Raw genomic sequence first — 25,922 nt, 5'->3', positions numbered from 1 at the left:
TGTCCAAAAGCACAGAACCAGTGCTTACCCACTTAAAAACTTCACTAGGCTGTCAAATCAGTATGCTCAGAATTTCACTAATATCGGTCCCCATGCAGTCCCTCAAACTTTTCTTCTTTTGTTCTCTTCAGCTCCTACCACTGACAATGAAGTGCTCTGGTTTTGATGAATTAGCAGTGTTCTGTCACTATGCTTCCTTCAACACTGCTTTGCCCAGGTGTAATTAGCAAGCAGAAGTCCTACCGCTGAGGCCCTGCCTCAACCAAGCAGTCATTCCTTGCTTAATTTTAGCGACTTCTTTGGTTGAGTTAAATCCATGGAGCGGCCTGCTCATTCACACAGTGACTCCAAACCCAAGCCCAGCTCCTAGCAGGAGGAAGGCCACCTCTTCTAACCAGGACACAGCCCTTCCTGGTTTACCATATACAGAGCTGCTCTGCTTTTTTTTTTCAAGACGGCATTTCATCTTAGAAACTCATTACAAAAAGATCAAACTCTATCACACGAAAAGGTCTTGCTTTCCCAGAACTGTATTTTCGCAAACAAAAATTATGGAAATTAATATAACAAGTAGGATCTGTTTCATCAGAGTGTTAGCCGCATTTCTGTGAGGCTGACGATCACCCTTTTACCATGTCAGGAATTATATGCATAATTCCCTCTAATGGGTGTTACAAATGTTCATCCCACACTGAAAAAAGATCACAGTTGGTATGAGTAATAACTTTTTTTCATGAACATAAACAGTTCCCCTCTAGCTCTGTACACATCCTCCAACATCAATGTAACCACAGCTGTCAAGGGAGCCTCACCTCTTTCCGTGTATATTTTAGCTTTAATTTTTTCCCATGCTTTCACTCAGTGGAATTTTTTTTTTTTTTTTTTAAAGGGGTCTAAACCTAAACCTGTTCTCCAATTTTGTGGGCAAATTCATTGCAATAACAGATCTCTGTGTTTAGACATCATTATTAGTATAGCAGAAATTAGAGACCTACATCAAGATCTGGAGGTTTGGTGTTTTGTTTTGTTGTTTTTGTTTTTTTTTTTTAACTGAAAGCGAATTTCAGATCATTGTTTCCCTCATTCAAGGATCCACAAGTGCTTTACGTAGTTAAATGAGTTTTGCTCTCCTTTTGCGAGGGCAGCAATAGTCCCCCTCCAACATCTTTGGCAGGGTGTCAGGTGGGGCACTGGCACGGCCAGGGTGATCTGAGGATGCTCAGCAGAGAGGCATGGTGGTGGCGGGCCACACATTCCCTCTGGGACCATGTGCCTTCAGAGGTGAAGCCCCTTGGTGAAGCTCCTTGTGATCCATCAGGGGTGAAGCCTCCATGTGACTAACCTCTGTGATGCTCCTGCGTCCCCTCAGAGGTGAAACTTCATTGCTCCCATAGTGAAGCTCCCACGTCTCCCGAAAAATGAAACATCCATGCCCTCTTTGTGAAGTTCCCCATGTTTCCCCAGAAATTAGACTTGATATTAGGAAACATTTGTTTACAGAAAGAGCGGTGAGGCAGTGGCACAGGCTGCCCAGGGAGGTGGTGGAGTCACCATCCCTGGAGGCGCTCAAGGGATGTGGAGATGTGGCACTGAGAGACGCGGTCAGTGGGCATGGTGGGGATGGGTTGTGGTTGCATGAGACCATCTCAGTAGTCTCTACCAACGTGAGCGATTCTGTGACTCTATGAAGCCCCCACGTCCACTCAGTGAAGAAGCCCCACGTGCCCTCCTCCCGTCTCCGTCCCGGCCCAGCGCTGACGGGCCGGGGAGGCCGCGTGCCCCGAGAGGCCGCCCGAGGCCGCCGGGCAGGGCCGGAACGCAAGCGCCGGGGCTGCCGTTTCCGGGCCGACCGACGGCGCGGGCGCTCGGCACGGCTGCTGCGGTGGGATTCCCGGAGCGGCTGCCCGGCGCTCAGCAGCATGGACGAGGAGGACGCGGTGCGGAGCGGGCGGCTCCGGGAGCGGCCGGTTTCGCCGAGCTGGAACGCGGCCGCGTGGGCGGCGCTGCCCCGCGGGGCGTTCGGTGGCCGCGGGCGGGGGGCGGGCTGCGGGCTCCGGCGCTGGGGAGGGAGAGGCCCCGGCGGCGTTCCCGGCTCGGTGTCGGGGTTGGGGCCCGGCCTGAGCGCGGAGCTGCCCGGCAGGCCCGGGGGCTGTAGAAGCGCTCCCCTTCCTGCTGCTTCTGTGTGTTTCCCTCTTCTCTCCTCCCCCCTCGGATTTCCCCGGGCACGGCTCTCTGTGCGTTTTGCAGGCTTCTTCCACGTGTTTTGCGCCGTTCTGGAGATTCGTTCTTTCACCTCCAGGCCTCTATTCCCCTTCCTATTTCTGATGGGTGGATTACTGGGGCACTGACTTAGTTACCAGCTTCCCGTTATACGGGAAGTTCACGTACTGGCGCTTGCCAGCTCGCAGGTTGTTGTGTGGGACGAGCTAACAGCAAACACTGCCACTACTCGTTGTCTGCATCAACTCACCTCAGGGACATGCGTTTGCTGTAGCTAATCCTGAAAGCTGTGCAGTAGCCTGGCTGGGGATTATCTACTGTACTTGAGCCTGTGAAACTGTTTGTTTTCTCCTTTCAGGGAGGTTTTGATGAGCGCTGCGCACAGTGTTCAGAAGTAAACTGGGGTCTCACTGATGGAGGCAGATTTTACTGCAGAACTTGCCACAATGTTATTGAGGTAAAAAGCGGAGCTGTTGGCCTTCAGATTGCTTTATTTTGATTATGCCTGGTTTTTAGGTTATAAAAATGCTATATGGCATGACCTGGGCGTCCTAACACTACTGCCTGGATATTGCTGTGCTGCAGCACGGCACCGCTGTGACTCGCTGACAAGTGACAGCTGTATGTCCAGGACTGTAATAACCAATTTTTGCTAATTCTGAATGAAATATTTGTCTGTTTTAAGAAAACAGAACAAGTAATTCCATTACGTTTTATTATGGGGCGATTGATGCAAATTAAGTCTGGCGTTTTTCTTGCTAAGATGTTACTGTTTTGCAGAGAACTCGAGAAGTTGTAAGCACCGATGTTATCCCTAATGCAAGAATCCAGACAATCTCCAAAGGCTCTAGAAGTCAGAAAAAAACTGGTACGTACAGAAAACTGTGTTCTCCATGAGTGGATGCACTGATTCACAGAGCACATTGTCTTCAACTGTGGATGAAAGCAGATATCTAAAAAGGACCAAGAACAGGAATGTAATGCATCCCCAGACACTGCCAGAGCCTTAAGCAGCCCCAGCCTCAGTGAGTTCCAGAGGCACAGGTGGCTTCCATGAAGTTTGTGGATGTTGTGCATTAGGCTTGGTGTTTCTGCCGCTTGGATTTGTGCAGGCTGCTGCTCACTGAAGATGGTGCATAGTGTTCATCCAGATGTGGTTGTCTCTCTGTTCCTTCTTTGTGGTGACTGTCACAAAAGAGCAGTGTGTGTGTCTAAATGAAAGGTGGCAATGGTCCCACTCTCAAAATGTGTGCCCAGCTTGCCCTGTGCGCACTTGACCCTGCAACCTACACAGAGATTTAAGTGGATGGGATTTTTTGCAGTTAGAGTAGCTAGTCTGAAGTAGCTTGGTAATACATATTTTATCCCAAGTCACTCTGCATTAATTTCATGATTCGAAAGAGCAGTAGCCATTATATATGTTGACATGCTATGCGTGTTATAGTAGAGTTGCTGCTGGAGCTGTATGTGTGTACTCTCATGGCTGGAGAGTTGTTTTGCTGTTGTGGCCACTTTCAAAAAGCAAAAATGCATTACAGTGCTACATGAAGCACGGAGCTATCTTTGTCTCTGATAGGCTGACCTATCTTCACTGTACTGCAGTGGCAGGAGATGACTGCATTCCTTTGAAAAGAGCAATTGTGGGAAGTTGAAAGTAGGAGTGAAGAAGGGCCTGAACACCTCTACCTGCCTTTCTCCTGCATTGCTCCAAAAATCAGTGCTGAGACTTCGTGCCTTTTACTTTTCATGTTGGGCTTGTCATCAGCAATCCCCCATACTTCTTAGCTTCATACAGTTCCTTCTGCAAGTGCAGTTGCACGAGGCTATGACAGTTTATTTTCATACGTGTGTAGGGTTAAGCTGTATCTGTGGTTAACGGGTAAAGCCAGCATCCTTAATGCTGGGGATTAACTTGGGGCAGATAACTTTTAAGATGATGAGATGCAAGGTGTGATTGGAAGGAAAAATAATGAATAACAGCAATGGAGTGAAAACAAAGAGAGTTGGGAGCTACAGAGACATTTTTTTTAAGACCAAGAGCATGTGGAAAGGATTTGTAAATATGGAGAGGTATGGCAGAAAGTAAATGTAATGCTGTCTGAGGAAACAGTGAATAGATTAGAGCAGGCCTTAGGAAATTCATCATATGCTGAGGTATGATAAAAGCTCTGAATGTCTGAGAAACTTTCAGTTAAACCTGTATGATTCCATGAGAGACACTGGTGAAGAACACTGTGATTTATATATATATATATATATATATTTTAATATCTGCCTGGTGAAGTACTGCAATGCAATGTGTTCCAGCTTTTCATGCTCAAGATAGGGAAGAAAATACATCTCATTTTTTCAACAACAGGTCCTACTTTAAAACTGGTCACTAGGCAACTCTCTCCTCATTTACGAATGCTGTGTTAGAAATGATAGTGAAATATATTAGTATTTGGAAATGTGGTGAGAACATCACTTGTTCAGTAATATTTCTTCTTTCTGAAGCCTGTAAGTGGAAATTAATGGAATATTCAGTGTAATGGTCTTTGCTCTCGTATCTGAAGTTATTTCATAGAGATATGTCTCTGTCCTGGTACAAGATAATAGAATTAAGTGAAAATACCTTGCTTAAGGTTTAAAAAACGCTTTCTTTTTAATAGATGAAGGCTGGGAGTGGTATGTTTGTGAAGGCTTTCAGCTGGTACTAAAGCAACAAGCTGAAGCTTTGGAAGCATTAGGAGTGTGCCCACAAATGAAGGTACGTAGAGATCGGTTTGAATCCTACAAACTGTGAGTTGTGCACACTGTGAGTGTGCAGCAGGGGTGTTATTTAAGGATACTGTAATTTTTTGTGTAAATCAAGTCTCTCAAAAAAAATATATATGCTGAGTGCATTAAAACAAACTTAATTTTCCTCATAGTTATAAAATGTGAATTAAAAACTGGAGGTAATGAAATCAGAGCTGGAATATTATTTAGGTTCCTGAGTTAGCAATTCTGTTAGGTTCTGTTTTCTCAGAACATGACGTTCTCTCTCTAAACCTTGTACGAATCGCTGTCCATTTGTATTTACCAGGATGAAATTCTGTGCAATTTTTGGAGGCGTTACCTTCAGAAGAGCCAACAGGCATATTGCAACAGACCAGCTGGTGAAACTATCAAGGCATTATCAGTAAGTGAAAAGCTCAGATCCTATGAGATGTTGGTTATCTTTCTTAAAGAGTAACAACAAAAAACTTTCTTTAAGCTGCATACCTAACTCACATTAATCTCACTTCAGTGAGAATGTCTTCTAAATGGAATACCACAGTCCCTGAAGTTGCCCAGTCTCCTGAAGTTACTTATTTCATTAAGCTTTGCTTCTATAAATTACCTCCTCTCTGGTCACTGTAGGCAATTGGGATGTAACAGAATCACAAAGAATTTTTTTTTTCAAGGTTTCTTTACATACTGGTGATTCATAGAGCAGGTAAATATGTGAACAGCTTGGGTTTCAACTTCATGTACTAGATCTTCTGTCTGTTATGCTTTATTTGGTTTATTCAGATTGAACAGTTACTAACAGTAGATAATACTATGTCATATTTACAAAAAACAGGTATGTGATAGCAGTACAGATATGGACAGTGAACCAGAGCAACCTAGCCTGCTTCATTTTTTATCTGTCTCTGAAAGTGACGGGGATCTGCAGACAGATTGCAGCTATGCCTCATCAGTTGGCAAGGTCTCAGGTAGGAGCAATGAAGTGAAGTATCTGGAAACCATTCTTGTAATGACTTGGGTGTATTTGTGTAGAATTAATTGGAAGGACTTTTTGATGTGTAGCTGGAAAGTGTAGAGTTTTCAATCCTATTTGCCACGGAGGTATTTTATATTCTATCTGTAGCAGAAGACTTTTTTTTTTCCCTCTAAAGTTGAATGTGATCTAGAAATGCAGAGGGAAGTTGTATTTTTTAGCTGTGTTGCCCCATGCATCCTGTCTGGAATGTAGAAAGAAAAAGCTGTTTTATCTGCAAAGCTACATGTTCCTAACAAGTCCTGACTTCTATATTTAAAAAAGAGTTGATTCTCTTGTTTCCTTTATGTTCTTCACGTTATGTGTTGTTTTTTTTTTCTCTGTCCCATATGTATTTTTCTTTTTTTTTTTTTTAACAGCGTTTTTGGTACTTCTGTATCCCTTGTCCTGCATTATGTTTACTATTCTTATAGCCTTTTTCATCCAAAATCTTGTATCATTCCTTCAGCTTCTCCTTTCTGTTCACAAATGAGCTTGAAAACATTGACAGAATTCTAAACATTTTAATTAAAAAAAGAAAAGACTCCATAAAATTGGAGTCTTTGGTGTTAGTGGGCAAGTATAATCTCAGGCAGTGCTGTGATGTCTGATGATGGAAATACAGCTCAAAGCATATTTGAACGTTTTTGCTTGCACTTTGAGTTTCTGGTTGTTCTTTTAAGCTTGATTCTTTGTCTTTTCCTTCTTTGTCTGTTTCAGTGTTTACTGTTCCCACGTTAAAAGGTCCTCTTTATGTTCTACTTCTATTTTTCTACGATATTGTCCATCTACCATCCAAGTAATATAATTTTGTCCTTCTATATTGTTATTTCATACAATCCAGAAATGAAAGCAGAATGAGAAACTTGAGCTACAGCAATTAGAAATATTAAGAAACTAAAACTCTTGAACAGGATTAGAAAGGGAGAAATAGGGCAAAAATAGCAGCACAAACTTTTGAGAACATAATGCAAGCACTTTTCATTCTAATATACTAAAACGTTAAGATTTGCAGGTAAAAAGTCTCTGTGTGTTCATACACAGCAGATTCAGGGCATTTTACAAATACGTTTTACAAATTCTTTCCTTAAGTAGGAAAGAACACAGTGAAAAAATTCTAGTGCAAATACTCAGTTGAATTCTTCCCTTTTAGATGTCTAAAGGAACTCCTTTCTTTTTTAGGAGTAGTGCCTCCTGTATGTATCTAAAAGGCAGCATTAAGACAGGCCGTAATTTAATGTGTTCTCCTTGGTCTGTTGTTGTGGAGAACAGATTAACCTTTAAGTAGTCATACCTATTTCACTAAAAGCCTTTGAAGTAGATAAGAGCTCAGTGACAGTAAAAGCATATTTTGGAGCAATCAAAGAAGCACAGCGATTATTTACTATATTGAAATTTGATACAAATAATACTAGATGTGTTCTAGTAGACCATAAATGGTGGTGAAGATTGATTCATTTCCTCCTAGTGCCATTTCTACTGAGTTGTTATTGCTACAGACTGGAAACCTCAACACTCTCCTAAGAGGCTGCTCCAACATGCAATTGTTGTGGGGTTTTTTTTTTGTTTTATTATTTTTTGGTTATTTTTGTATGGGGATAATAGCAAATTCCACTGAGTGTAGTGCTGAGATATTGCTAGGGAAGCCTATTAAACTCTTAAATTATTAGATGTGTGTAATTGTATGTTGTCATGTCTTGCGTAAGCTACAAGAAATAAAAGGAAATTGTGTGCTATCATTAAAGCCACAAATATAATGAGGATTATTCTAAATTGAGTTGAATGTGAAATTAATAATGAAGCTTCAGTCGTGAAGCTGCCTAAGCACATGTATCCATGTAAAAGGTGAAACTGTTGACTACAAGGATTAACTGAAGGCTGCTGCCTTTATTCCCCAGCACACCTATACGCAACAGTCATCTCAGGATCCTCTCATCTAGTCTGTGTCCCCTGCGTGCCGTCTCCTCTTTTGAGGAGCCAGTAGGTGGCATCAAAGACTAATTCTGACCCAGAAACACCACGCTTGCAGTTCTGCCTGCCAGTGTGTCAGTGGGTGCCAGACCTCTGCCCGCTGCCACCTCACAGACCTGGGTTTCACCTACCGGCGTAACCACGGCGCTGCCCAGCTCCCCGCTCAGGCTGCTCGCTGTGACCCTGCAGCTCCCAGGCTGGGAGCTGTGTGTCAGTCTTCACGCTTTCTGCCCAGTCTGGGGAACTGTGGAGAAGGCACTACAGAGCCAGAGTTGATGTTCTGTGTTGGTGTGCTTCAGAAACAAAACATTTTCGTTTATCCTGGCGTATTCATGATGTAGGGAAGAAGAACTTTTCAGTTTTTGTTCCTCCTTCCCTGAACTCCAAGGTTTCACTGCTGAAAAGGTTCTTAATTCAAAGTCTATCCCATAAATTAAGTTTCTCATTGCTGCTTCTCTCTGTTTGGTGATTCATCTCAGTGAGAGCATAGGAAGGTTTGGTTGTTTTGTGGTTCGTTTTGGTTTTCTTTAACCTTCTTTACCATTTGATACTTCTGTGTTCTCAAGTTCTTTTTTTTTTTTTTTTTTTAATTGAATTTAAATGAAAAATATCCAACAACCTACTTTATGGCAGATGGATACACACCTTAACTTCAGTAAAGTCTCTGCAGTGTAGATTGTGTTCTTGTTAAAGCTCTGACACTGCCGAAGCTTAAAACTGTGTTTTAATCCCCATCTCCAAGGTGTTGGTTTAAGCACATAGAATTTTTCCCCATTTCTCCACTGCTTCCTTATCTGTCAAATGGAAAATAGTATTTCCAGCTCACCACTGTGGTTAAACTCAGACTTCTGAAAAGCTGGGAAGTGTTGCTCCCACCAAAAGGTCCAGAGACCAAAAGGTTCTGTTTTTATGGGTTCCTGAATGAGGTCTCTTTTCATGTGATTCAATGTTTCAATTGAGATAGCTGTTCAGGGGACAGGTTATTATATAATGGCAAATGAATAAACTAGAGTGAAGCTGAAGTACCTTGACTATCAGACAACTGCAGAGTAATGATTTGGAAATGTTATTAGTTGCTGAACAAGAGTACTTGTATGTTCCTCTGTCTTGTTTTCTGTAGCCTATGGATTGTGTGTATGTTGTATCAATTACTTTTTTTCTCTTCTGTTTTTAACATAAACCAAAGAAAGCACCTCTGTATGCTCTGGGTCAGTAGATGGTAGCTTGTACGTAACGAAGAACCGAAAGGACAAATTGCGGATGTCAATGCCGATGACCCTTTCGTTTTGTTACATGGCATTACTCTGGCTGAAAGAACCAATGACGTTATCTGAGCTCTTAAGGTATGAATGGTCTCTGCTGAGATGGCTGTCGCTTTTGTAACTAATATATATATATTTTTAGTGGGATCTTTACTGTTACCTTGTTACTAATTTGTTCAGTGAGTTACCTTATGCTTAATACCCATAACTATGCTCTGGCACAAGAATTTGTGCAGCTGCTTCAGGAGAACATTTTCTTCTGTTGTTTGCACTGAAACTCAAAGACCTGCAAAGCAGAAGGTTTAGCAGCTAAAGAAGCTTTTAGTCCTTCTCCTTTGAAATTTCTTTAGATTCACTGGAGCAGTAGGCATGGTCGCATTTTTGCTATTTTTGCTGTTGTCAGCAAGCCAAAACTAAATGAGTAAATGTTCCCTGGGACTTGCGTCAGTGTCATCATGCAAACAATGCCAGCAGTATACAGAGATCTGGAAGGTAACTAAGTAGCTTCACGTAATGGAGTAGGGCTCAGAAATTAATATAGTGAGTTCTTCTTTGTCTTTATAGCTTTGTATCTGTAATCATCAGAGTTCAGAATAAAGAGCTTTTAATACGGTAGATATAAAACAATGTAACAACATAGTTTGATGCTAAATATGGGGATTGTCAAGCTATTACTGACAATGTAGTTCTTTTCTCCCTCCTATGATTTGGGTAGGAATATATTCCTTGTTTTCTTAAGGGATTAAGCTGTCAACTTTTTTCTGTTGTTAGCAATCAATATTTTAAATCAGACCAAAGCAGCTTACATTCAGAAATTCTTGGGGCTGCTCTGTAAAACCTTTCGTATGCTGATATTTTTTTTAACCGTTGTTGAAATAGTGTCCATTTCTAGAAATATGGGGAAAATGTCTTTTTCTTCTTGCCAAAATGATCAGGTAATTGTAGGCGGGCAGATCAAATTGCACTTGGACAGAATAAGGAAAAACTGATTCAAGATTCAGTTGATAAGATAGGCTTCAGTTGTTGAATTGTAATTTTTTTTTCCAAGTATATAACCTGTGGACTAGAAGGCAAGGCAATACTTGTGATGGATGTAACTTGTATTGCTGCTGAAGGTTTAATGCAAGGTGAGTTTATCCCAGTCCCTGATGTACCTCTCTGGATGCCAAACCCCCTGCACTTGCTAGCTATGTACAAGCTTTCTGAGAGCTATGAAAAGTGCTTTTGTGGCAAGAGAGGTTTGTATGTCTTGAACTAACTATAGCAATTAATACTGGGTACACTAAACTGGTTAAACTAATCTTTAATCCTTTGATTTAAGTTCAGGGGATGGCTGTTGCCTTCATCAATCACAATCACACAAACTGTTGCGTGTTTGCATAACTGTATATGCTGTTGTGTAAAAGATGCTTCTAAAATGTTCAGCAACATGCCATGGCATTCAGAATTCAGAGTAAGTATCCTGCAGTACAGAAGTAAATATTGAGTAGGTCAATAAACAGCAGAAATCAAAACCGACTTTCAGTAAGAAGGCAAAAACAAAAAGCTATGAAAGTCAGTTTAGGTCAGAATAGAATGCAGTAGTGAGATGGACTGTGTTGATTCCGTATTAATGGTGTATTGTTGTGTTTGAGTCTTCAAAATCTGGAGACTGCAAAAACAATCCAGGAAAATTCAGAACCTGGAGAGCATCCTTTGTCTTTGTAAAAAAATAAAAATCAGGTACCAAATACAGCAGAGAAAAGCATAATCAGAAATTAATAACTGGAAACTGAATTAAGATGATTTGAAAGAATGTATCACTTAATTAGGGATGTTGTATGGGTTTAATAGACACTATATAAGGCCATGAATCCAGTGGGGGATCGGAATGATTCGGTGACTTTAAATGCACTGAACATAAGAAGTGAATTAAATGCAAAAAGTGATGTTTAAAAGAATGCCGTTTGTATTGCAGAGTTTTACGATAGTTGTAGGAGACTGCAATTACATTATCATGTTCCCTCCCTACCCTTAAGTTCTTTGCCTTTCACAAGCTTGATGAAGAAGGGCAGAGAATTCTAAACTATCATCAAACTCTTGTTTTCTGACGGCTGAATATTTAAGCTCAAAATTCAGACAACGTTAACATTTTTGCATGTGTTGAGATACAGATCAAAATAGCAACAGAGCAGAGATGAAAACATGAAATATTCAGCGTTACCTTTAAAATCTTTGTAAGCAAATTGTGTTATTTAAACCACCTGAATTACAGTTGTGCTTCAAAGTTCTGCCTTGTTTTTTGTCCTCAGTTGGTTTTCTCCCTGCCTGCAGTCAGCTGACTCCCGCTCCTCCCTTGTGACACATGCTTAGGCACCACAGTGCGGCAACCTGCCAAGTTTTAAAGGATTTACTACACCAAAAATACACTCCTCCTTGCTACTTGACACACTTAGCAGAAAAACACTACAATTACCTCCTCTGAAAGAGACGTTTTTGGTTTAAAAATAACATTTTAACAACCTTCTGCTCTAGTCTGCGTAATAGTAAATCCTTTTCCACTGTGAGTAATCTCACAACGCTCTCTCTACATGCAGTGTATTCTGTAACTAATTAATAAAATGGGGGTTTTGTGGAGGGAGAAGAAGATCGAGGTGCTAGGCTTCGAGAGGCTGACAACTACTGCTTCTCAAATGAGGTTATACCCGGCTACTCCGGCAAGACTGAACTTGTAATCAGTTTGTGGCATTGCTGTGTGGCTTTAACAGATGCATCGTTTCCTTGTAGTATGCAGGATTTTCTTTGCACTTAGCCCTGACTAATGTATGCTGCTGCTGTAATTAAAAGCACATACGCTGTGTGCTGTATGGGCCATTCAGGCACTTCACTGATACAACTTTGTGCTGTGAGTGTTTTGATCACCCATCTGCTAAATGACAGGGCTGGAAGAAGAGCAGGCAGTTAAACTATTTTCAATTCCGTTCCAAATCCAGGCTTTTAGAGTAAGTGTTAAAATCCTGAATCATTGGCATGTTGCATTCATAGCAGAGTATTTATGCTGCTTCAGGGATTTTTGAAACATAGAAGCAGCTTTCCACCTGAGAGAAGAGCATGTTTTTTGCACGGAGACAGTAATTTCAGGCTAGGATAGGTGTCGTCATTGTTTTTTCAGCAGTTGCAATGCTTTGACGTGGTAAAGCCAAGTTAGTGAGAACTTTTAAGAGCAAAAAACCAAAAACACACAACCACCACTTTTGTAGGCGTTGTTTGTCTTTTGTGCATAGATACTGCTTGTTTTCTCTTGTGCTGGGCACTAGCATTCACCTAGCTGTTGATACATTAGCTGAAAGCAGATCAGAAAACTAAATTTGCAGAAGAAAGTTTCAGTGGGCGTTTTAGTGCGGTGTAATTTGCTTCAACATGATCCCTTTCCACGTTGTGCTGGCAGTAATGTCAGCAGTCTGGAAATCTGTCTGTTTTAAGTCAAACCCTAGAAAACAAAAGACTGTTTTCAGTCTAATCCTCAGTAGAACAGACACAAGTGCTTTTGTCAGCAGGGAGGAGACAGGAGTGTGATGCAGAGGGCAGCGGGGAGGGTGGGATTTCCCATTTGGGAGGCAGCAAGCTGTTACGGGTGGTTTAGCTGCAATCGAGGCCACACCACACCCTGTGCCTTGATTGTTTGTCCTCCAGCTGGTGCTGTGCTTGCTCAGGAGTTGCTGCTCTCAGTTTCTTGGAGCCACCTTCCAGATCTGGCAGCTAATTTTGTGAGTGCTCCTTACCAGATGTCAGGCAGCACTTGCAATCAGCTGAGCCGCTTGTGTGCTTCCCTCTTCCTGGCACTGCTAAGCCAGTTATGGCACTTGTGAGCAGCCTGTTAGCCTCTGACTGTTAGATGACAGCAGATAAACCCTTCTTTCCTTCTGATAGTAGGGTCACAGGGATGCTTTTGCTGCTTCTGTGAGTTAAATTTGTTGAAGAGGATGGTAAGCTCCAGGAGCACACAGCTGGAACAGGAGGAGGGAAGTACAGCTAGTTATGGTTTTGGTTGTTTCAGTCCATCTTGTCAAACCATTCCTCAGGCTGAACTTGTTCAGTTTATTGCAATTTGGTTGCACAGAGCTGCCGGGCAGCTGCTCAGCACATCGGGCAGGGTGGCAAGCACACAGCGGGTGCTGGGTCTGGCTGGTAACCTCAGCAAGCATGTGGGGCAGCACACATTGCCAGTTGCAGTAACTGGCTCTTACAACAGAATTTTAATCAGTTTTCCTACATGTACTCTGTAATACCCAGCTAGGGGTGATGGAGGTGCTGTAGTGGAAAAGAAGAGGTGGGTTTGTGCCCTGCCATGTGTGAGGGGAGAAGTGAGCGCTCTGTCATGGAAGGCATTCTTTGCCTTGGTCTTGTTTTGTTCTCCAGACACGATGTGAGTGGCAGTGACAGATGGCTGTGTGCTATGAGGAACTTGGTCAGCTGCTAGGAGGGGACCTCTGCGGTGATCAGGGCGTGCAGGTCCTGTCCTCTGCTGGGAGCAGATGCAGAGCCTGGCTTTACCAATACTGTAGGAGTTTGTAGACCTTGCCAGTCTGTGTAGCAAGATCAGAGGGATGTTGTGCAGAAAGAAGGCACAGCTGGCAGAGGGGAGAAAATTGTTTTCAGATCTGATACCATTTGAAGAACGGTCTGATCTGTTTGAAGTGTTAACTTAGTCCGATCTAAATTATTACTCAAATTCTGAAGAAAAGCAGTCCAGGAAGACAGTTCTGAGCCCTATAGAAGGCTGTCAGTGGGCTTTAATCTGGAATGAGAGCAGTGCCCGTTCTGTCATGAAGATCCAGGCTTGTTCAGTGCTTGCTTTGCCTGTTGTGGGCATCAGTATTGGATAAGCCTAGGGTTTGGAGGTGCTGGTGTCTTGTTATTGGTAGATGTTGCTGAATCCCACAATAAGGATCTGGAAGAAAAAAAAAATCCAAAATACTACTGTAAACTACAAGTCAGTTTTTAGTGAAAAATGCATTATTTGGGTGCAAATTCAAAATAAATGATTTTGGATTTTATTAGCATGCAAAATACTTGCTCACTGAAATTGTTTTTTTTTTTTTTCTTAATCAGACTACAGAATGTAATTATCAGAGTTGTGGTTCTGGGTGTGTGCTCATAATTCTCTGACTCCCCTCCCCTCCCCCCCGTTGCCTCACTCACAACAGAAGGTGTTTCATCTTCATTTTATAAAATTTACTTCTAGCATTAATGTTTTGAAAGAAAGACAAGAAAGAAAGCAGTTTCAAAAACACAGGAGCTGAAGAATGTGCAGAACAAACTGTATGCAAGCCTGCTGATTGTAAGCTTGCTGTGGTAACATCACCATTCGTCAGTCATAGCTGAGCTTGAATTTAAAGGCCCGTTAAAAGGATGGAACTGATGTTCATCCTGTGGAGCATTTAGGGGTGTGGAATTCAGATAGTATTGCTTAGGCAGTATAATACAGACGTTGTTTTGAACCAGAAATTGATACATGGATTAATTGTAGAACAAACATGCTTTTGTTGTGCTAACTGCTGTTTGTGTTCGCTTTTTTACGCAGGTTTGTTGTTGAAGGTCATATTCCATATTTCAATGCTTATCAGCACTTTCCAGAGAAGATGAAGTTATATGGCCTTGATCTTAGGATCTTTTGTGTGGAGGTAATTTTTTTTTTTCTTCGAATAATAGATTAAAAAAAAAACAACCAGCTAATTTATCTTGTGGTATTTTAATTTTTGATTAATGTACTAATAAATTGATTAAATCTATTCTTACACTGTAGAATTCAGGTTTCACATTATTGGAGTCTGTGCAGAACACAATCCACTCAGAGACCTTCTGTGCTTTAATTGTTAACCAGTCTAATTAGGCTGGTTACCTAAGTTAAAACAAATTCAGTAAGTACTTGTTGAGAAAAAACTGAATTCTGAACTGCTGTTGGAATGTTCAGAAATAGGATTTGGTTTCGTGTCTGAGGGCTATGTGGTATTTGTGTAAAACTGCCAAAAAACCTTTGTCTTCATCCTTTGGATTTGTGCCTCTCAACGTGGTTACACAGAACTTGAGTTTTGGCCCCAGCTAAATCAAAAACAAACAAAAATCCCAATTGAAGTTTTTGTGTGAGCTGTAGCTTGTACCACACCTCAGAATATGAGGTCTGGTTTGCAGAAAGGAGATCACAGTTGCCCAGGGAGGATCCCAGACGTTTTTGACTACGTGATTGGGTTGAAAATTGCGGAAGAAAACATCAAGGTGTTTCCTAGATCTTATGTTTCAGAACGATCTTACTTCTCATTGCAACACAGAGATTGCCAATCGTTTATCCACCTGTATCCAGTTTTGACATCTGAGTTTTGAGATATTCAGGAGACCAGGTGGTTGTCCTGTAGCAGGAAGTCAGATTGTGCAATACTCTATCCTCAAAGCACAGCCTATGTTTTTTTCTCCTTGGTGTTCTGTATATGGTATTCTGTAGACAGTTATGCTCCATGTCTTCTCTGATAGTGACAGGACAAGAGGGAATGGCTTTAAACTAGCAGAAGGGAGATTTAAGTTAGATGTTAAGGGGAAGTAATCTACTCAGAGCGCGGTGAGGCTCTGGCACAGCTGCCCAAGAGCTGTGGGTGCCCAATCCCTGCAGGCACTCAAGGCCGGGTTGGGTGGGCCCTGGGCAACCTGAGCTGGTGGGGGGCAGCCAGCCCATGGCAGGGGCTGGGTGGGTGGGCTGTGAGGTCCCTTCCAACCCAACCATTCTCTGATTCTGTGGAAAAACTTTTTATCAAATTATGGTCATTAAAGCATCTTACACGCCCTCTTACATGCCTTGTTTTTCATGTCATTATTTGTTGCATTTCAAGTCTGGTGAATGCAAACTGATAATATTTTCAAAAGCAGCTGTTTCACTAGGTTATTCAGTAGTTGTTTGGGTTTTTTTTTATTATTTTCTTAACCATTTTTTTAGTAAATTTAATTGTTTCCTGTGCTGGCTGATTGCAACCCAAATTTTAATCAAGTAGTAGCTACATGGTTGCTTAAGATACAAAATCATAATAAGCTACCGTCTTATCAGTTAAACATAGATGAATTATAACTCAGTAAGAGTCACCATAGGTGTAAGTGCTCTCAGTGGCTTAAAAAACTATTTTCAGTAACAATTTTCCAGGTACCCAGCATAAAAATTCCAGAATTTGTGCAAGGTTGAAGTTATTAGAGCTTTAAAAAGTAAATGCAATAGTTACTACAAGGTGAGTTGTATCTACTTTCTATCTACATAGTTGTGTGTGTATGTCCAACATTTTTTACTCTTACTGTTATTCAGTTGGTGGAACTGAATGCATGGAACATAGCTTGCCTTAGCATTTCCAGCCAGTCAGTGTCAGTGCTGTGTGTAATGCAGGGAGTGAGTCTATATCACTGATGGCATTTCGTTGTCTTGCTTGCAATTTAGGAGTTGGAGGTGATGAAAGAACATCGTATCTGTCATGGGAAGAGAGGCTGAGGGAGCTGAGTTTTTTTTTTATCCCTGAGCAGGGGCTTCATTGCAGTAAAATGAGTAAGTGCTCAATAGGAAGGAGTGCAGATGGAGTCAGACTCCTTTCACTGAACATCAGAAACAGTGGGCAAGACTCAGTGGGCACATTTTGGAAAAACAGGAGCTTTAAATTAAACATAAGATTTTCTAATTTTTTTTTTTTTTTTTTTTAATATACTGCAAGGGTGACTGAACACTGGAACAGGCTGCCCAAAATTACTGTGAAGCCTCCATCTCTGGAAATGCTCAAAGCCTGAGTGGACATGGTCCTGAGCAACCTGCTGTATTTGGCCCTGCTTTGAGCAGGGGATGGGCTCAGTGATCTCCAGGGGTCCCTTCTGATCTCCAGTGTGCTGTGATCTTCATGGTGTAGCATGCCTTGTATTCTGTCACATCTTCAGTGTAGGTGGCAATTAAATTATGCAGGATTTAGTAATGGAACAGCTAATAAGAAGGGTGTTTTCTGTATTTTTGCATTCTGCACAGGGTGAGCTTTGCTTAAAACCATCCACAAAGGTTTTTTTTGGACACCTTTAGACAAATGTGTCAGGCTATAAGAGGAGATAAGCACTATGTCACAAGTATTTTACGAAGGATAAAAGTTCTTTATTCAAGAGCTTTGTGTAAAATGGGAAATGAGTTATTTATTTTCCATACGTATTCATTTTTCCCATTGCTCTCCTTTTTAAGCCTTCATTTCATCACACATCCTGTGCTTACCCCTTCCTCTATTAAAATCATGTGTGTTAAAAGTTAGCATTTGAGAAGTGGGTTTTATCTAAAAGTACGTTCATGGGGCAAACAGCAGCAGTAGCAGGATGCTTCTGAGTTCTTAATTCAGAATTTCTAAATTCCCAAGACAGCAGAAGAAAAGGAAATGTTCATCTTCTGCTATGGGGGGGGGGGGAAAAAGCTTTTTGCTAAAGCAGACTAATAGCAGTCTCCATAATACTTGGTTTTTTTCTTGGTGACTTTTTTTATAGAGGAGATCAAGGTTTTTTCTTCCTATTTGCAATTCAGTTAACTACAGTTAATCCCTCTTAATCTGAAGGCATTTGCCAGTAGTTAATGCATCTTTGATGAACAGTCATCTCTTTTAGGTGGAAATCATTTTTGTTTCCTTATTGCAGAGGTTATTTACCTTTAAAAGCCTGCTAGTGTAGGACTTAAAACTAGCTTGTGTATCAGTGGTAGTACATATAAAGCTCTGTGGCAAATTTGATTTCAGGTTTTTTTTTTTTTTGATAGCATTTGTCCTCTGGTGAAGCACCACACCAATTATTTTTTTTTTTCCTCCATTCCTGCCTGATTGCAGGTTGATATTTTATTATTATTTTGTGTGTCTGGGAATGATTTTTGGTTTGATTCTCAGGTTATTGACGCGCACGCAAACTTACATGTCTATAGGTAAGCAGATGACTCCCATGACTGTTGTGCAACTTGATTTACCAAAGTATTGAAGATAACAGACACGTCAGTTTGTAGTGTGTGCTGTGTGGAACAGGATAGGTGTAGCCTCATAAATAGCTTTCAGGTCCGGTTGTTCTGAAGAGCTCCTGGAATGGCCTTCATTTTAGACGCACGAGTATCCAAGCATGGCGAGGAGCCAGATGTGTGACCTTGGTGAAGTTCCCTTCCTTCAGTCTCACCTGTGGCATTCAAATAGCTCTTTTCTTCCTGAACCTGTTAAGAACAGGGTTTTTTCCTAAGGGCTGAAGGACTAGGAGAGAATGGATGGTCAGTGAATGTTGGTCAGTCCTGTTCAGAGGGCCACTGAACACTTCACTTTACAGAATAGTGTTGATATGCTTTGTGGCCTAGGACTCTTCAAATCAGTTTATTTTCTGGTTGGTTTTAATTTTGTTCTTAATTGTCTCCACCTGCTTTCATCCTTGATTTCTTCATCATTGCTTCCTGTACTATACTGAGTTGCTGTGATTTGTTCTGTGTCAGTAATTCTGGGCAGTTCTCCATTGTGTTCAGTTTAATAAAAATTTTGATTCGTATTTATGATCTGATGTTGGTTTTGATAGGAAAAAGAAGAGCTTGAAAAGCGGTGCATATATTTGGTGCCCTAAGAAAAGGTGTCATTCATCCCGAGTCTTCCTTTCCCTCAAGTAAGGAGTGCTGGTGTTGAAATAGGCACCATAGTGTATTCTCAAGTGTGGTGGAAGACTCTTCAGCTCTTCTCAGAATGTGCTTCTTTGGTGCAGAGAGTTTTATTCTGTGATTCTATGATTATTTTTTTTGAGTTAGAGGAGTGCATATCTTGCACACCTGCACACGCACATCCTCTCTAGCTTCGATTATTATGTTTCTGTCTGCTTTTGATTGTGAAAGGCTTGCTGTAAGCAATGGCAGACAAACTTCTCTACACTGAAACTCCTTGAGTCTCGCTTTCTTCTTTTATAGCAGTCCATAGATTGCATTGTCTTGCTGTTCTTATGATTCTATTTACTTTTATTTTTTTAATTCTTAGCAGTACTTTTGTATCTATGTGTGTCCATTATATTAAAGACAGTTGTGTTTTGCTTCTTTGTTTTGCGTGTTTTTTTTTTTTCCAGTGGTGCAGCTGTTTTTGTGTTTGAGGTGTTATCATGAGTCCCCCAGTGGATTTCTGCTGCCTTTTTATTTATTTGCTCCCCTTGTATCAGCTAGCTTTCCATAAACAAGGAGAATACTCTTCAGAGAAGCAGCACCTGTAGATCTCCTTGTTGGGGCTGACGCTTCCGCTGGCTCTCTCCTCGTATGACCTTATGAAGGTTGTTTGACTGACAGGGTATTTTTAGCTCCCATTTTTCCCATTGTCATTGTACTATTTTCTTCAGAATCCATGCCAGGCTAATCATTGTAGAGTTCCTGCATCTTCCCGTTTACATTTTTTAATATTAATTTTCTGTGTCCTTTGATCTTCAGAATTTCTTAAGATATTTAAAAAAACAACATTTGTGTTTCAGAGAACTGAGATCCTCGGTTATTTCCTTGAAGCTTCTTGTGTGTAAATTTCCTAGGCCTATCCTTTGTGAAATACTTCATTTTATCAGATACTGCTTTACTTTTTTACAGGCATAAATTTTCTCTGCCTTCCGTATTATTTTAACAAGATGGATTCTTGTTCTTCTTCCAGATACAGAACAAACTTTATATTTATTCCTATTTGTTTCATGGCTTGCCTATTTACCTTGAAATTAAAGGTTCTTTTGGTGATGGTGGATGTTTTTTTTTTTGTCTACCTTCTTTGCTTTGTATGGCTTAGTTGCCTTCACCTTTCATTTCATTGCAGAATATCTACAATGCTGTTTCTTGCCTCTTTTATCCAGGAGATTGTTGTTGAGTTGTGCGCCTGCTGTTATGTTCTCCCATTATCTCAAAAAACCAAGAGCTGTCAGGCAGTGACCAACCGATGCTGCGTTTGGAGAGGCCTAAAGTACATCCTTTTAAGGCAGGAGCTGGGGATTTTGGTATATTTTACTGTTATAACTGAGAACAAGGTTTGAATTTGTATCCATGTGCTGCTCAGTGTTGGACCCCTTTGCTTCCAAGTTTGCGATGATTCCATAATGATAATCTCTTGTCTTACAGCGTGGCTACGTGTTGCTGACTTTTACCGTGATGGCAGATGTCAAAACCTCAGATTTTGCCCTTATTTCTAATTATTGTGATTATAGGCAAAATTATAATGGGAATACAGTTGTTAATACTTGTAACCTGTAGACAGTTTTTGCCTTGTGACCATCTAATAATTTAGTTGCTCAGTAAGAGCTGTTTTGAATAAAATAGGGTTGCACCACACATGCATATTTGAATCAACTCAGCATTGTTCAAGCATAGTAAAATCAGTTTTGTTTTGTAAATTTAGCTGATGAGTTTAAGAAGTTTAATACGCCTCCTGGTTTTGATTTCCCTGTGAATATTGGGGGCAGAAGAACTGACAATTAGCCTGGAGGAAAGTATAAAATAGGAGGATTTCTCATGGGTTAAGAAAAGAAAATTGCTAAAAACTTTGATGGTTACCTGCTGTATGCAACAAAAACTAGAATTTGGCTGTAGTCTTGAGGCTTTAAGGATAATGGCTCAATCTTAGAACTAATTTAACATTTATTCCTCATTAATTTCTAATAATCTTTGTCAAAGTGTAAAGGAGTTAGTGTAATTTATGCTATTAGGATTGATTGAATAAAGAAGGTATGCTATGACCAGAGGTAGAATCACCATTACAGGTTTCTTAAAAACTAGTTTTTTGTGTTTATGGTACTGAATGGAGAACGTTCATCACTTAGATATCGAACTTAGTCTATTGCTCAGCTTATTAATGCTGGAAACAGTTGTTTGCATTTACTTGTAACATACTTTGAGCTCCTTCTGTTTTCTTTCTTGAAATCGGGAGTGTATCACACATTGGTGAAATATTTTCCTGTGTTTGAAGTGCCTAAACCTAGACAGATAGCATCTGCTTTTGGAGGCTTTGGAAAGCAAGTACCTCTCTCACTTACATTCTCATTAGGTAGCTTAAATGTAGTTTCTTGATGTACATCACATGGAACATAGGAGAGAAACTGTTACTAGAGCATTCATTCTTCTCTCTTTGCAGACACTCAGCCCATCTCCTCAAGGGCTGGACAAGCTTGTGGAGCTGGTGTGCTGATTTTGCTCATGTGGGTCGTTCTTCCCACGTGTGCTAAGAACAAAGATCAAGTTATTTTTCATTGTTCTTTTAAATACAGTAAAAAGAAGTGGGTTACTTCTCACATAGCAAAGTAGCTGAGCAGTATTGTCACACGGGAGATGAGGTCTGTACTCAAACCCCAAGAGCACAGAGAATGATGCATTGTCTGTGAGCACTCTTAGTGGGAATGGCTGCAGAGCACACTGCTGCACCTGCCGTGTTTGGAGCCAGGGGGTTGATGTTCTGGGTGAACTGTAGTGGTGGCATAAACTCATACCAAGCCAAACTGACCACTGAAGAGCCTTAGAAATCTCATGGTGATCATTTTTAATATCGTTAAGAATTAAGGGTATTTATCCAGCCCTTCAGGCTAATTCCTCCACGCTCATTTTGTTCCTTGATTTGTACCCTAAGCTGTATGTAGCATAACTGAGCAAATGATATTTCATACTTCGGGATTGTTTGATATCAAAGATGCTATTTCTGGATCTACAATTTCATCAGCTTAAAAGCAGATGGATTAACATTTGCTTCATTACAGAGTTTCTGTATGTTAATAGAAGTTTATAAACTTGACAGTGTTTCTTAAGTGCTCGTGTTTCTTTAGTTGTGGGTGTAGATTGAGTCTCCTAATTATAGTACTCTTCTAGGAGGGGTAGATGAAGTGAATCACTGTTTTAGGGCTTTATGATTTTTGTCCCAATGTCTAAGGAGGAGTGAAATTCCTCTGCCTACTTCTGTATTCTGAGTATTTTATGAGCTCATTCAACAGAAATTCTTGCTGAAGAAATCATGGGGGTTGGAAGGGGCCTACGTAGATCTAATCCAACCCCCTGCTAAAGCAGATTTCCTGCAGTAGGTTACACAGAAAAGCATCCAGACAAGTTTTTAGCATCTCCAGAGAATGAGACTCCACAGCCTCTCTGGGCAGCCTGTTCTGGTGCTTCACTACCCTTATCATCCTCAGGCACCTCTCCCATTCCCCAAGACTTTTCAAAGGTGATAGAAAGCTTCTTGGCAGCTCAGCACTTTTGGGTGCATGCCATTGGGATCCATAGATTTGTGTGTCTCAGATTTGCCTAGATGATCTCTGATTGGATCCTCCTCAACAAAGTCTTCCTTTCTACAGTCTCACTCTTATCTCCAGGGTCTGGGACTCCTCAAGGGCAGTCCTAACAGCAAAGACTGAAGCAAAGAAGGCATTCAGTAACTGTGCCTTCCTTCTCAGTGTCCTCTGTTAACAAGACATCCACTTCATTCAGCAGCAGACCAACAATTTTCATAGTCTTCCTTTTGCTGTTGACATACTTACAGAAGCCTTCCTTGTTGTCCTTGACCTTCCTAGTCAGTTTTATTTCCAAGGCGGTCTTAGCCTTCCTCACTGTATCCCTGCTTGCCTTGACAGCATTCCTATGTTACTTCCAAAAGACCAGACCTCTTTTCTGCTGTCCATGGACTTTCTTCTTCCATATGAATTTTTCCATGAGCTGCTAGCTCATTCATGTGGGTCTCCTCCCACCTTTACCTGATTTCTTACTCTTAGGGATGCACCAATCTTGAGCTTGGAGGGAGTGATGCTTGGATGTCAGCCAACTCTCTTGGACCCCATTACCTTCCAACGCTGAAACTCATGGGATGCCTCCAAGTAGGTCCTTGAAGAAGTCAGGGTTGGCTCTCCTGAAATCTTGGTTGGCAATGCTGTGTATTGCCTTGCTTCTTCCATGCAAGATCACAGAATCACAGAATGGCCAGGGTTGGAAGGGACCTCAAGGATCATGAATCTCCAACCCCCCTGCCACATGCAGGGCCACCAACCTCCACATTCAGTACTAGACCAGGCTGCCCAGGGCCCCATCCAATCTGGCTTTGAACGGCTCCAAGGACGGGGCATTCGATTCCATCATTGATGTCATTGATAAAGATCCTGAATTCCACTGACTCGTAGTCACTGCATCCAAGGATGCCCTCAGCCTTCACGTACCCAACCAGACCTTTCCTGTTTTTAACAAGGTCCAGCAGCACTCCTTTCCACCACTTGTGTCAGAAGGTTACCTTCCATGCACTGCAGGAAACTCCAGGACCATGTGTGCCTGATAATGTTGTTCTTCTGGTAAATATCAAAGTGATCGAAGTCCCCCATGAGAACGAGACCCTGTGATTGTGAGCCTACTTTCTGCTGTCTGTAGTAGGCCTACCATTTGGTGACTGATTTGGCATTGTTAATTTGATGGGTGATAACAGTGCATTCTCTAAGTTGACATTGACATCTAAATTAATTTGACATTGCCATTTGGAAGTTTATTGATTAAAATGAGCATGTTGATGAATTAAGCCATTGTCTACTCTGAAGATGGTTTTTAAAATAAAATGGTCTGCTGAGCATGTTGGGAGAGTTAGCCTTGTAGAAAAATTGTGGTATGGAGGCAAGTAACCTCTTCTCTGTTGCAAACAGCTTTGAATGAGTTGGAAAAAAAAGCCAACAAAACCCGCTACCTTCTTAACCAGATTTCTCATGCAAGAAAACTGCTCCTTTCTGCATCTACTAAAATACATAATCTCTCAGCTTGATTGTTATGAGAATATAGATAAAGCAAATACAGTTTGAAACTTCTAAGGTTTTCATCCTATCCAGCAGTTGACTGATGTTATTTTCAGACTACTGGGAGAGAAGAGTAGGAAACAAAGACATTATGTGGGAAGGAGAAAAACTTAAAAGACAGATACAGTACAAGCTTTGTTTTTTTTTTGTGTGGCATCATTATAGTGGGTAAAGATCACAGTGGGCAAGCATTGCATTTAATTTTTGCTCTTCTTTAAGAAAAGACTGTGATTCATTGACCCACAAGCTTCAATTAAGTAGAAATATATTTTTTTCACCAGTATCTGCTTTGTGTCCAAGTACACTCATAAGGTGTATCTGAATCAACAGAAATGCCCATTAAGTCTGTCTAATAGGAAGTTATTTTTTTTCAAGTAGAAATGTTTTAATGTTCTCTGGAAGCTGATATGATCAATGTTATGTTCATGTACCAACCTTAATTTAAATATCTGCATGATCTTAATTATACGGGTTTCTACAATTCCTTCATGGTGTTTTCAAGCATGCAGCTGTTTTAGTCCAGCTATATTAGAATTATTTTCTAGTAATTCCTGACTTCTAATAAGGAACTGTAGAATGAAGCATTGTTAATGTATAATCCCTCATACTCCTCATGCTATGGAATTCTGGTTGGATTGATTTGTTGGTTTGTTTGTTTTTGTTTGTTTTTTTTTTGCTGCTGTTGGTTTTGGGGTGTTTTCTGATTTGTTTGGTTGGTTTCTTGTGTTGTTTTTTTTTCTTCTTTTTGTTTTGGTTGTTTTGTTTTTCTTACCCTCTCTCAAAAAAAAAATAATCCCAGGAGAACAAGAAGATTTGTGGAGTGACAAGAATGATCAAAAGCAGATACAGGTTTCCTAGGCAAGAAACAATTCAGTTTATCTACTTACCTTTCAAGTTAAAGAATGGTGATGGTTTTATTTTGTTCAGATGGCAGCCATTCTGAATCTCTCCCAGTATTGCTCCTTGGGAAGCACCAGACAAAATTTGCTAGTCTGCTGGTTCAGAATCAAACAGCAGAGAATTTTTCTTTGTGTATCTTGTGGATAATTGGTGGAACTTATTGCTGTCAGACATTCTGGGTGCTAGTAGGGTCAGAGAGTGACTGGACAAGGCCCACAGAAGAAAAGGCATGCAGAACTAGTAAGTGTTGGCTCAGCCACAAACTGTGTGAAGCTGGACAAAAAATTGGGAAGGTGTCCTTGTGGCTTACTTAGCTCTTAAATTCCTTCCCACTCATCTCTCTTGCTTGCTGCTGGACACAAGGCTAAATAGATCTTCTTGGATAGAAGTGGTACAGCCACTTTTTGTTGCTGTTCTGGGATTAAAGTTAAGGTTTCAATTTGTGGGTTTTGTGCTCTGGAGAAGCTTTTTTGGGATGGTGAAACTTTGTGAGATAATTAATGAAAACCAGCTACTTTTCTTCCCAACGCTAGGAGCAGGAAAGAACAATGGCACAAAATCTGGCCTAAAAATGTGGCAAGGTAGAAGTGAAAAAGATAAGGTAAAAGAGAAAAAGTGAGGGTAAATAGTGGGTCTTCTGGGAGACAGGTGTTTTTACACGTTACTGGTAATACTTCTAAACAACCTTCTGTTTGTTTCTTTTTGGCTTTTAAGATAAGCATAGGTCTTGGATTTGTGAACAGATTGCACTAATACAGTCTTTCTTTCACGTCTTTGAATTGTGACTAAGATTATAAAGTTGAGTGTGCAGATTTTAGGAATTACTGAAGGTATTTGCAAAGTGTGCTAGGGCGTAGCTATTAATCATTTAATCGCTTACTGTTTCTATGACAAGATAGCGTTGCAGTTTAATGCACAGAAAGTCATGAGCTGCTTGTCTGTCTTTTCCTTTTCTTCATCTAACGTGGGAGTTTAAGCCTGCTTTAGCACGTGCTTGGTAAAGC

The 25,922-nt window shown here is 40.9% G+C and overlaps 1 protein-coding gene across 2 annotated transcripts in view; it reads left to right on the top strand.

Moving 5' to 3' along the window:
* The first annotated feature begins 1,855 nt into the window (after positions 1-1,855).
* The window catches only part of TAF1B (TATA-box binding protein associated factor, RNA polymerase I subunit B), a 44,388-nt gene continuing 20,321 nt past the window's right edge, over positions 1,856-25,922 (top strand). For both annotated transcript variants that reach the window (XM_042821693.1, XM_042821684.1), the window contains exons 1-8: positions 1,856-1,937; positions 2,579-2,677; positions 3,001-3,088; positions 4,872-4,969; positions 5,288-5,383; positions 5,810-5,942; positions 9,144-9,300; positions 14,783-14,882. In XM_042821693.1, coding sequence (XP_042677627.1) covers positions 1,920-1,937; positions 2,579-2,677; positions 3,001-3,088; positions 4,872-4,969; positions 5,288-5,383; positions 5,810-5,942; positions 9,144-9,300; positions 14,783-14,882 — 789 coding nt within the window. In that variant the 5' untranslated portion in view covers positions 1,856-1,919. The remainder of the gene's footprint in view (positions 1,938-2,578; positions 2,678-3,000; positions 3,089-4,871; positions 4,970-5,287; positions 5,384-5,809; positions 5,943-9,143; positions 9,301-14,782; positions 14,883-25,922) is intronic.

This window comes from Centrocercus urophasianus, unplaced genomic scaffold (genome assembly GCF_019232065.1).
Source record: "Centrocercus urophasianus isolate 14NV4802_14NV808 unplaced genomic scaffold, USGS_Curo_1.0 seq_10, whole genome shotgun sequence".
Lineage (NCBI taxonomy): Eukaryota > Metazoa > Chordata > Aves > Galliformes > Phasianidae > Centrocercus > Centrocercus urophasianus.
This window is presented reverse-complemented; position numbering and strand designations above follow the sequence as displayed.